At 37.7% G+C, this 12847-nt stretch overlaps 1 protein-coding gene across 7 annotated transcripts; it reads left to right on the plus strand.

Moving 5' to 3' along the window:
• The first annotated feature begins 257 nt into the window (after positions 1-257).
• Positions 258-11604, plus strand: LOC113504292 (transcription initiation factor TFIID subunit 4). Of its 7 annotated transcripts, none has more exons than XM_026886538.1 (10): positions 258-1154; positions 2583-2747; positions 3462-3620; positions 3782-3991; positions 4154-4300; positions 5498-5629; positions 7023-7372; positions 7496-7691; positions 7944-8279; positions 8418-11604. In XM_026886538.1, the coding sequence occupies exons 1-10, from the start codon at positions 291-293 to the stop codon at positions 8547-8549; spliced, it is 2691 nt and encodes an 896-aa protein (XP_026742339.1). In that variant the 5' UTR covers positions 258-290; the 3' UTR covers positions 8550-11604. The 7 variants fall into 7 exon arrangements, with proteins under 7 accessions (XP_026742339.1, XP_026742340.1, XP_026742344.1 ...); XM_026886539.1 differs by having other exon boundaries at positions 7026-7372; XM_026886543.1 differs by having other exon boundaries at positions 258-872.
• Positions 11605-12847: the final 1243 nt, after the last annotated feature.

The following is a 12847-nucleotide window of genomic DNA, read 5'->3' on the forward strand; positions in this document are numbered from 1 at the left end:
TTAAAGTGCCTTCCGAAACACGGAGGAATTCGTTATGACAAAGATGGTTACCCATCTACGGATCAACCGAGTCATAGTACAACTCCATAGTGTAACTTCCCGTAGTTTTTATAAACGGAGAAATATGACGTCTTCAAGCCAGTTCAAGCGTATTAAGCAAAGTAGTTAATACGTATACCATTTAGGCTGAACCGCGTTGGCAATGAAGTGGTGATAAAAACCGATAAAACCGACGATCTTAATACACCGGTTTTTTAACAACGCTAACTATATCCGATGATTTGTATAAAATGGCGTCAGCCGAGTTTTTAGAGCAAGCTTTGTCCACAAACGTCGACGAGAACGCTGTAAATGCGATAGTGGGCTCATTAGAAAACCAGTTAGTCACATCTGTTCCGTCAGCATCTTCTCATAACAATATCGTGAACGTTTTTCCTGCTCAAAATTGTAACATTACTTCAAACGCGGGTACTTTAATAAGTGGACAAAAGTTCATTACGGACCAAATAAACTCTGGTGGCATAGTGAACAGTATACAATCAAATATTGTGTCTAACTCAAACTCAAGTGCACCTTTTAACAATGTGCAAGCTTCAAGTCCCTCCACATTCACGTCCCTGTCATTGACTGGTGGTGTTCCTATTTCCAATGAGACATTGAAGGTGATATACACGCAAGCCCACCACCTGGCCAATCATCACAACGGTGTCACGCTTCCCGTGCAATCGTTAGCAAACGGTTGCATCGCGCAGCCGTCGCAGAGCCAGTTATTGCACGCGGTGCCGGCCAGCAGCGTGTTACCACAGCAGGGCAACAAAACTATCGCCATGCAGCCTCCACTCGTCATTAAGCAGGGCACAAATACTGGCCAAGTGGGTATGCAGCCTGGAATGGTGACTGTCCCAATGACTGTGAACTCTAGCATGCCTGCTTCAATACCTAACGTGATGACACTGAACAAGCCTGGAGGGCAGAACGTTGTAGTGACCACACAGAATTTAGGCTCCGCGCAGCCCACTATCATCCCTAATGTCCAAATATTAAACATGAGACCTGGAGCGCCAGCAGTGGCAGCTCAGAAGTCAGTAGCAACAGTATCACCCAGAGTGGTGATTGGTACGCCTCAAGTTGTTGGTACGAGAGCAACTGCTCCAGTAAGTTTGTGTCTGACAAAAGTGTGCAGACATTATGCTCAGTATCTTCACATTGTAATAACTAAGTTCATCAGTAACTCTTGTACAGACATTTTGAGGCTGACGGAACACACTTGACTGTGGGATGTGAATCTGACTTCACCTCCTTTAATCCTCTCTATGCTAACTTTGATATCAAATTAACCTTCCATGCAGTAAGTAAATGCAATGTTCAATGTTATATGTTGTTCTACTACATTGTGTCACAGAGTATAGACACGTCTGCAATACCAGGTTTGTTTATATGTCTGTTGCAATGTTCTGTCAGTCTCAACTTGCACTATTAACTGTCACTGTTCTGTAAAAACACATGCTTTGTATACAAATTGCTAAAAAGCAACAATTTTAATGTCAGTATGGGCTTTGTTCACTGCATACTTTATTTTCAATCATCTTTAAAATGTTCAGCAACTATTTGATCTTGAATTTTGTAAGCCTAATCCTAACAAACTAAATTTGTTGGCCATGGCCATGGCCATTCCATCACTATCATTAAACACTTCACTATTATGTTAAGCTTGTAAACACTACAATACCATTTAATAATACACACTTCTCTTCTCATTCCACATTGCATGTATGCTCATTCAAAATAATGCAAGCTGTCTTGATGTACTCATGTGGTACTGCATATGTTATACTCTCAAACCTTATCTTAGCAACTGTTTAAAATATAAAATCATTACAACTGTTGGACTAAGTTTTGCTAACCTTAATTTTATGTTTGTCGCAACTGATCTCAAGTACATTAACAGATGGATTAATGTAATTGCCATATGTACAATAATGATTGATGATAAACTTAGCATATGTTTAAATGGAGTTTTATCTAAGCATTTTCAAACTTTAAAGTTATACACTAATGTTTGTATAGCATCTTAAGTATGATGTGAGGGGCTACATCTGTTCCAAGTAAGAAGAGGAGCCTAAGCATCTATGTTTGATGAAATATTCTATTGGAAATATAAAAACCCAGTTTTCCACCTGTTCAAAGTTATAATTGTAATCAAGGAACAGTAGAATATTGGGTTCTTATTGTTGTTCCAATCTATGAAAATATCACAGAAAGTGTGCAATGCAAATATTTGTACTAAATGGTGCTTTCAATATAAACTATAAAGTAATTACAGTGGCAAACACAAGCTTACACCATGCTAACCCCACAAATCCCTCCTCAGTATGATTGTTTTCTATGTTTACATGTTGCAAACATAATAGTGTATTCAAAAAGCCTTACTAAATGTTTTATATCTAACAAATGACCTGCTTTAGAATCATAATCTTGGATTATTTATTGGAAAGTAAAGCCATGTTTTTGTATTTCATTAAAGAATAACTCGAACTGTTTTGGAAAGTTCAGTAAAATTGAAACAAGGCGTTCATTTTTAGATAACGCTGCAAACTCTGCAGAGTCTTCAACCGGGGCAGCAGGGTCATTTGTTGTTAAAGACTGAGAATGGTCAATACCAGCTGCTGAGGGTGGGCCCCGCGCCCGCGACCAGCACTCTCTCGGCGCCGCAGCCTCAGACCATCCGGCTGTCGACCGTGCCGGCAGTAAGTAGGCACAGCCACTCCGCTAATCACCTCGCGCTCTCATACTAATTGGGCAACGTGCTGCAATCACCAGCTCACCTCCTATTAGAGGACTGTGTTTGCAAACTCTTGTACCAATTACAGTTTTAATCATGCATGTAAATTTTGGTGGTGGTGCATGCTGTAAGGTTTTAACAAGGTAAGAATCTAAGTGGAATACCTCGCTTTTCATGTGTATAATCTAACCCTTATTTCCCATGACCTACTTAGTTCTAGTGTTAGGCGCAAAAAGGTGGTCGGTGAGCGTGTTTGGATTTTTCCGCTTGTATTTTTTGCTGAGGGTCACTACTCTACTACAAACATGCTTTTATTTCGAGTTTTCTTTAATAAACCTAATCAATAGTTTTTATTTTATTCATTTTTCGAACAACGTAATATTTGCAGTTCAGCACGTAAATAGTGTTGAAATAAATAAGAATAAAAGACCTTATTACTACTAATGCCATCTAGTGGCAGCTTTGTTTGAACGTTTATGCATAAATTATAAAAATAAATAAATAGCGTCGAGATTTTGTGTTAACTACTTCGGAATTAAATTGTTTTGCGCCGAACATTTAGACATCCTGAACCTGCTACCGCTTGAAAATGTACGCTTAGCGAAATCGTGAAGGCCTTTAGGCATTCGCAGTTGTGTATCTACTTGGCGTATTAAGCTGAAGACTTGTATTTACGCAGCACCCAGGAGTAGCGACAGTATCGACCAGCGTGGCGGCGCCCGGGCCAATGGCGGGCCAGATGCCCGCAGCGTCGGTGGCGGCGCCGGTGGTCGCGTCAGTACCGAGCGTCGTGCCCACCACGCCCACGGTGCAGGCGCCTAATGCTACAACTCACATCGTAAGACCACCATTGAATTTACACTTATCACAAGTTTACTTTGACCGAACCAATGCTATGAACTCACACATTCGAAAACTTTTCCTCATAATTATTTAATGAAATTGCAAACATCTACCGAATCATTATTTTTCAACGGCACGCTTCTTTTATATGTACAGAAACCATCGGACAACACCAAAGAGAAATGCCGCAACTTCTTGGCTAATTTGCTGGATCTATCGAGTAAGGAGCCGCCTTCTGTGGAGAGAAACGTACGGAACCTCATTCAGGAGCTGATTGACGCCCAGGTCGAGCCTGAGGAGTTCTGTGACCGGCTGGAAAGACTCCTTAATGCCAGTCCTCAACCTTGCCTCATTGGATTCTTAAAGGTAGGCTATCGTCTCCATAGGAAAATAAACACAATTAAACTTAGCCTACATATTTCAAGCCCTTTTTGTGCCTAGTTAATCAAACCGATTTAATGCGAAGTATCTTCGGGACCTTACCGAGCCTTATAATATGTCGTAATTGTTTAATTTATCTTTATACAGAAAAGTTTGCCGTTACTTCGCCAGTCGCTCGTAACTAAGGAGCTAGTGATTGAGGGCATCAACCCTCCAGCGCCGCACGTCGCGTTTTCGACCATCCCCGCCCCTGCACCCGCGCAGCCGGTGGCCGCAACTTCCAACGTCCAAATGGTACGCATCAGACTGCTTATGTAATGAAGCATCCAGCGAACTTGTGACTGCAATATGACTTCATGTCTAACAATCCTATTACGCTACGGTTCTTTCGTTACGGATAATTAAGACTGACACACTTGAGGCCATCTTTCACAGCTAGGAACCAGTTGAGGTCTGCTATGACGTGTCTGAGATGCAAGAGATCCAAGTGTTGGTTTGTAGTTGAGTCTTAGTATGGTGTATGTTGTTGGGTTCTAGGTTTATAAGATGCTAAATCATTGTACAATGCCAACTAGCAAATCTGATAGCGTACAGCTCTTACCGTTTTTCTCATATTTACCATAAGATAACATATTCCTATTGGTGGATATAGACTTGGTCAATTGCAGATCAATAATGCACTTAAGATAGAAGTATATAAGAAGTAACATTATTGTTCTACAAGGTTACTTTCACTACTGTCACGCAATAACTAGTACCTGTTCGATGTACGGATTCTTATAATTATTATTATTTTTATTCATATTGAAAATGTAATACAATTAAAAAATAATGTTAGCATCCATTAATTACGGTCAATTTAGTTCCCTACTGACACTTGCACATTACTCACATGTTATTTTGTATGCCATGCCTTTGTTAAAAACAAAACATAATAATATATATTTGTTTCCTTAATAAAATATTAAGTTAGGCGGAAAGTATATATTTGCCTGTATATATATTCCTACCTGAAGAACTCTTCACTACTTGATAATATTGGTAATTTTAACTTTTCGTTTTTATTAACACACAAAAGGGCCTTTTTCAAAGTCAGCTGATATCCATTCCATTTGCTCAAAAATATGCTACCACATAGTCGATTATGGCTTGGTTTAAATATAGTCATTAGAATCAATATTTTGAGTTTCAATGCTAAATATTATTATTTATTATAGTAATACACTAGAAAGTACATGCGGCATAATTGTATATAGAGCAGTACAGTTCGACGCAAGACAAGTGTTTCATTGATTTTGAATTAAAAAAGCTAGTGCTTGATCCGTGCGATACTTAATGTTTTGTATTGCACAGATTGCACTATAATAGTTCATGGTCCAAATAAAAAATGAAAAAAAACGATGTTTTTGTTTTCGTTAACGTTAAAACCTTATACGTTGTGTTGCGTCGGGCTGTTTAAACTAATGCGTTATTTGCGTGGTGTTGGCTCAGCGCGAGGATAGCTCGAGCCCCACTTTGACGCCCCTCCTGCCGCCGGTGTTACCTCTAACACTGGCGAGCACCCCCGCGCCTTCCACAATGTCGATTAACGTTGCACCTGCGACGCCCTCTTCGCCTGTGCAGGTTTGTTCCTCTTATCTCTCTTATGGGGTTGCCATCTACCGCCATCTTTGTTCTTACGTATTTTAATACCAGAATGTGGCATTCTTAATTTCTCATTGGTAACTGCATGATGTCACAATTATCGTTTTTTTTTTAATCTTGTTAGGTTATATTGTCTCGTCTTGCTATATTGATATTAAAGGGAGTACTATAATTACTTGAAGTTAATTTATTTGGCTGCTTTAATAAGTGTTCCTTCGTGCTGAATGACGAGGAGGCTTGCATTGGTTGTAAAGATGGCAGCTCTTGTTAGTCTGTGTCCCACGCTTCGAGTTCCCGTTCCATTAGTGCGTAAGCTCCGTATCTCCTCGGTTTCCTAGCTTAATCCCTTGACGGAATATATTTGTCTCGCTACCATATTGTTTTTTTTTCCAAAATGTCTTATAAGACCTTTTTTCGAATATTTTTGTTTGTCGTAGGGCATATTACTTATATTAACATAAAAGAATACGGATATTAACTCGATTAACCTTGATTAGCCCGACGTTTCGACCAGGTTACACCGGCCGTGGTCACGAGCAGACTCTTTTATGTTAATATAATTATGCAACGCGAAAGTTTGAATATGTTATTTTTTCGTTATAAATAGCTACGTATCCCGTTTTTAAAAGTGGAAGTACTTCTGCACATTATTTTATTAGAAATTTCACGATCGACAGTTACACAAGACAAATGTATTTACAAATGTAGGTACTACGTGAATAAAGAGTACATATCTTTGAGATGTAATTCGTCTGTGAAATCCGGAAAGTAATTTATCGTATTTGATGCAGTTATATAAATACATTTGTTTGCTTGAAAACGTGTAGTCGGTTATGGCTACTTTATCGGCTTGCGTCATTTTAATAAAACCCTATCGAAACGGGCCATTTCCATTTTATAAATGTAATGAGTAATCAGTGCATGAATGTAAACTATATGTACTTACTGCATGTGCTTAGTATGTATGGTACGAGATAAGAGTAACGCAAGGTACACTACTCTTATAACAAGTGGTTTAACCTTAATGAACTCCAGACTGTTACTTCTGTCTTTTACCGTTTCGTATCATGATGTATGCTAATTTATTTGTGTTAAATATTAATCCTGTCCGAGCACTGGAGCATTGCCCTCTTTTTAGATGTTTTTTAATGCAGTTCAGAGGCAATCTTCGTTGTTTACTTGTATCACTGTTTAGCTACGGTCATATCCAACTCGCCAGTCATTGAAATCATACTTTATAGAATAATATTAAATTATTATAAATTGAATGGCTAGCTGTCGTTTAATTGTTATTATCGTAGTTAGTTTACTGTGAACTAGGCAGAATAGAAAATCTTTGGGGAACGGTCTCAGCATACTTTAATTCGCCCAGAAGCCGGCGCAGAAAGGCGGCAGCACCATTGCCGTATTGCAGAACATCCCGCTTCACACTAAGATCAACGTGAACAAAGTGAGCAGTGGAAAGGCGATGACAGTGAACAGCAAGGCAAATTTTCCAAGATCCACCACTCCCGCTGGCCTTAACGCTGTTCTCGCTCCCGGCAAATCTCTCTTGAAAGAAAAAGAGAAGAAATCTTCGGGCCAGTTCTCCCAGCCCTTCGGAGACGATAAGATGGCGGGCGATGACGACATCAATGATGTCGCCGCCATGGGTGGCGTGAACTTGGCCGAGGAATCACAACGCATTCTTGGCTCAACTGAAATGATCGGAACACAGATCAGGTACGATATCCTTTATAATAATTATGATACAAAAATTCCAGATGTTAAGCTTGTAAATGTAATGCAAGCTTTATGTACTACAACAACTCTAAACCATATCTTGTAAATATTTTCCAAAATCAGATCTTGCAAAGAAGAGTACCTGGTCCCGATGGGTTTGATGCAATCCCGCATCAAGGCTATAGCGGCTAAGCACGGCCTGGACGAATCGTCACCGGAGGTGGCGGGGCTGCTCAGCCACGCGTTGCACGAGCGTATCAAGACCATCGTCGAGAAGCTGGCTGTGATAGCCCAGCACCGCATAGACGCCTTAGTCAAGGTAAAAATAAACTTATATAAAACTACATTTATGTATTTATGCTGTTTTATTTTTTATGCCTAGAATAGAGAGTCGTGGAAGGATTTGGGGGAGGCCTTTGCCCAGCAGTGGGACACAGTGGGCTAGAGAAAAAAAAAAAAAAACTACATTTACACGAAAGGCCGTTAGAGTAGCGTAAAAACAAATTTGCATTGTACCAATAGACTTCTTCAGTTAGTAGTCATTATATAATCAATTAAAATGTTGCTACAGACGGACCCTCGTTATGAGACTACCCAAGACGTGAAGGGTCAACTGAAGTTCTTGGAGGAGCTTGACCGCGTCGACAAGAAGCGACGTGAAGACTCGGAAAGGGAGATGTTGTTGCGAGCTGCCAAATCAAGGTCCAAGAATGAAGACCCGGAGCAGGCCAAGCTGAAGGCCAAGGCTAAGGAGATGCAGCGCGCTGAGCTGGAAGAGCTGCGCCAGCGCGAGGCCAACCTCACGGCGCTGCAGGCCATCGGGCCGCGCAAGAAGGCCAGGCTGGAGGCTGGGCCCGGCGGCTCCGGAGATCCCACCTCCAGTGGAGTCGCCAGCACCTCGGGATTTGTAAGTATTACAACAAGTTTTAAACAACAAGGCGCCTCTTTATTCATAGAACTAGAAAAGATATTCAATTTGCTTTTATGTATTGTTTTATAAATTATTACGTTTAGCGTCCGAAATACGTGTTTGTTTTCTGTTTAGCAATCTGGGCGCAGCCAGATGGCGCTCCGCACACGTCTGAAGCGCATCAACATCCGCGATCTCATCTACTGGATGGAGCAGGACCGCCAGTATATGCGCTCTGAGACACTGTACCGTCTTTACCTGAAGTAAAGGAAATCATCGTCGGATAGAGATCCGATCTAAAAATAACATAGGCCTCCACGAATTAAACGCGGTAGCTCAACATGGCACAAGCTCCGAGACGTAGTTGTGCTTTGTTTGTCCTCGTAGGGTCACGATCCACGATGACACGCGCTTTATAGGAAGTTAGGCATATAAATACATACAAATGCCATTTATATGTAAGCTTTGCGATAATTTACCGCGCATGTACCAAAGAGCTGCTATGAAACGATATACACATTACCATGCAAAGCTACAAGATCTTTAAAGTAAACCAGACGAAAATCAATTGATGTGTTTAGAGAAGAAGCGCTGCGGTAAAATATTAATGGCATTATATGACCTTGCGTAGTTAAGCTTTAATCAATAGATACTATTTTTTTTATTATATGTTATGGTTGTTTTGTTTTGCTTATGCATACCAGGTGAAATATCTGATGTTTGGATGCCATGATTGCATGATGCATGACTGCTTATGTGACTGCCTAACGGGCACCTTTGAGCCCTCGGTTATGTTTAGTATCATTATAGTAAAACAATTGTATTTTTGTATAGATTATGTTAGTTAAATATTTTAAATTATTATATTCTGGAGTGTTGTCTGAAGTTCCAAGAGAAAGGCCAATGATACACCTCAGTGGAGTGGTGGTTAACTGCTAAAGGTATTCATCACTATGTGATGTTCAACCAGTAGAAAAAGTATGGAAGGAATCCCCACAGGGTGTACAGGCAGCCCACATTGCTGGATGACTGTATGTGTAAGATTTAAAATCGCGAGGTCTCCACTGACCTACAAGTTCGGATTCAGAACATGTGATTGACCTAGTCTCAAATGATGAGTTAAGTCAAGTATATTGCTTGTGTAAGGGTAGGTTACGAAGAAAAAGGAGAAAGGAGGTAATGTACGTTTATTTACAGTTGCTTGTCGTTTCAAATAGCCTAACACACCTCTATACGTACCATGGCTTATCTCAGTCCTTTTTGTGACGGCAACAACAATGTTGTAAATGGGTAAAAGAGCAAAACCGAGGAGAGAATAACAGATCTAAAGATGGCTAAAGATGTATAATGTTATTGTTAAATATATTTTTATATTTAGTTGATGTTTTACCGTATTAGTTTTAAATTATTTTAGTTATTTAAAAGGTCCTATTTATTGATTATTGTGCAAATAAAGAGATCATTTAGCTAATAGTTAACATTAGACTGGTTGCGTAAGCATAATTCAAATACCGCCAAGATATTGATCAGAACAATACAAGTCTAATCAAAGTAATGATGATTACGTAATTAATCATCTTAAAAAATATATTTTCATTTTGTTTTAACATTACTGCTTATATAGGGTGTCTCAATAAGATTGCACTGTTTCGTTTAAAGAAATTCCATATTGCATTTTAAAACATTCTTCGGCTCTTTTCTACGGCTCTATTGGCCTGCCATTTCAGGTTTTGGTGACCTTTGTACTAAACCAAACGAGAATGAGCTCTGTACACGATTGATAACTGCAATTAAATAAAAAAGAAAATACATAAAGCCTAAGAATTCGTTCTTTTTGAGACATGCTATATAATAAAACAATAGAATAATAATTAAAAAGAGCACTGGTGTTATAGGAAGTTTCTCTGTAGGATGTAAAAGATTTTATATTAAAGTAATAAATATTATAAATGTCGATGTTTACTTGTTTTACGAAACACTTAGAATTATTTACCAAATAAGATTCAACTACATCGTGTTATTAGTAACTATTGCGTAACTACTGAAGCCGTTGGCCTTAGGCCTTTCCTAACATGTGGCCCATTGTGCCACAACATGCAAGTTATATTAATGTAAGAAATTCACATTTATCTATCCAATTGTTCAGGTACTTAAAGAGGTAAACAATCTTGGTGCGTATTTTTATAAAAAAAAAACAGCAATAAAGACTATCAGGTTCAATATATCACTTACATAAATCAATCCTTTATCTATTTAATATGGTTTTTTTTTATAAAAAGACACCAAGATTTAGATTCCCTACATGTTAACTTTTTTAAAGTACCAAAACAATTGGAGTACCTACTCACTACTATAGTAATGTTCTCTATATAATTAATGTGGGGGCCTACATGTACCGATTCATTATTAACCGTAGATTTAACTTCAAATTTTTAACCGTATTAATGTCAAGTTAATGAGGATCCTTCACATAGTAGCAAATCCCATAATTACTTAAACTATTATAGAATCGTGCGCACTTGCGGTGCTGGAACTAGTACACTAAAATTGCTGTATCTTCGTCATTTTTCGGTCCGATTTTAATAATTTCTTTACAGTAATTACTCTGCATACTCCATAAATCGTGACGGTTCCTCAATGGTGTTTTTGTCTAATCTTATTTATAAGCTATTTACTCTTATGTATACAATTCCAATTATACTTAGCATCTCAAAATGCACATGTAGTTATAATATATCTATCAACTAAATGTTTGATGTATCATAGAATAAGTGATAACAAATGTTTATGTATACCACTAGCAAATATATGCAAGTGTTCTAGTTAAGACTAATCGGTTAAACTAACCAAATATAAGCATTCAATTTAGAAATATTAACGTTAGATTATTTGTATTCATTTAATAGTTCAATATAAACTACCATCATGTATTTAATATTGTATTATTAAAGAATCATGTAGAAATCACTTACTAAGAAAATTTTATAACATATACAAAGCACAAAAACAGAAAAAAAAATGTAGTGTACTGGCTTTTTAGAGGGCAGAGTGGCAAACGTTAAAGCATTCATTATCACTTGTTGTTTTGTAGAACTAATGTCACATGGATTTACCAAGTGACATTAGTTCTACAAAACAAAGGAACGGAATAGAAATGTACTGGTTTTTGCTATTTATATTAAGCATACAGATATTTACTAAATGTCATTTGTAGGACAAGAAAATTTAATGGTGTAGTTAGGTTTCTGCTTAACGTAATTTTACTCATACATGTATCAATGTCTACTCTCCATTTCTTTAGCCAATAAAAAGATAAAAAAAATGTTGTCTTTTAACTCAAAACTTGTTTAAAAATAAATCGACACTAAAAATAAATTTAAAACCACAACATGACTACCGAAACAAATACCACTGGATAATATCAATAGTTTTTCTAATTTCACATGTGTTTGTACAAATAATACACTGAGATTGTTTTTCGTTTTGAAGTGCCTAAACCAATTAATTGTAGACTATAGGAAAAGCAGTTTTACATCGGCTCTGATAACTAATCGAAGAAGTATGCATTATTATGTCAATAGGCTAAAATATCCGACATAAAACTTAATCGAGGTTATCAGCAACTGAAATACTTTGGTTCTTATAATTATGTCAGTGACCTGAATGAACTTTTAGATCTCCAGAACCGTCAGTACAGTTTAAATTTAAACATTATTTAACATGTTTTTTTTTCCAAAACGGGCAAAGTGAACTCAAAAAGTCATTGCTCCAGATCAAAATCTTATTTATTTATTTATTAAACTGTGGAACACTTACAGCTTAAAAGATAAAACTTAATAAACAACTATAGTTGACAAAAAGCCAATTACAAGTCTTCATGTGTAGAATTACTCAAAATTTTGAAATGAGAGCCCAAAAACAGTAACACAATTTGGTAAGTATTTAACACTACCTGTTTCATCAACCCTCTTTCCATTTTTTAAGGAGCCCAAAGCTTCTTATTCTCCTGATAGAGATCGTTGTTAGACCTTTTAATTAAATTTCTGCGCGTAACTACTTATTCAACCGTGTTTTATGTTGGGGAACCTGCGGTTTTGCTGCATCCAGAAGGCTTGATATTTTGAGGGCTGAAGCATTGTCTTAGTGTCTAAATTTATTTAAATTAAGGAGTACCTAATAGTTTGACTTTTTGTCTTCCTCACGTAAGAGAACATGTTCCTGGGAGTGCCAGTTTCCACCGGTACTAAACATCTTTAATCACGGCTGTAACAATTTTTTCTTCAGAAAAATGGGTTCGCGGGTTTAAGTATATATTGAGGAATTTTGTTTTTTTCCTTTTTCGGTTTGGAATGATTCCATTTTTTTCCTCGCATCAGCTATCTACAGTGTTTGGCCACAGTACTGGGCCAGAAATATTTTTCTAATTAGACTCAACAGTATCAAAGTAAAGTAACACTCTTATCTTATAAATTCGATCCCTATTATTCGACTTCTATTTTAATTTCATTCAAGAGGTCTGTAGAATCTCCTGCACCAAATCTATCTACAGAATATCTCTAGGTTGT

This window comes from Trichoplusia ni, chromosome 21 (genome assembly GCF_003590095.1).
Source record: "Trichoplusia ni isolate ovarian cell line Hi5 chromosome 21, tn1, whole genome shotgun sequence".
Taxonomy (NCBI): Eukaryota; Metazoa; Arthropoda; class Insecta; order Lepidoptera; family Noctuidae; genus Trichoplusia; species Trichoplusia ni.

What these genes read in the sequence shown, in the direction of transcription:
- LOC113504292 (XM_026886538.1), top strand. Translation starts at nt 291, where the DNA reads ATGGCGTCAGCCGAGTTTTTAGAGCAAGCTTTGTCCACAAACGTCGAC. An exon ending in CAACTTCCAACGTCCAAATG is followed by an intron (nt 4,301 to 5,497) that starts GTACGCATCAGA and finishes GTGTTGGCTCAG; the next exon opens with CGCGAGGATAGCTCGAGCCC. An exon ending in GCATAGACGCCTTAGTCAAG is followed by an intron (nt 7,692 to 7,943) that starts GTAAAAATAAAC and finishes ATGTTGCTACAG; the next exon opens with ACGGACCCTCGTTATGAGAC.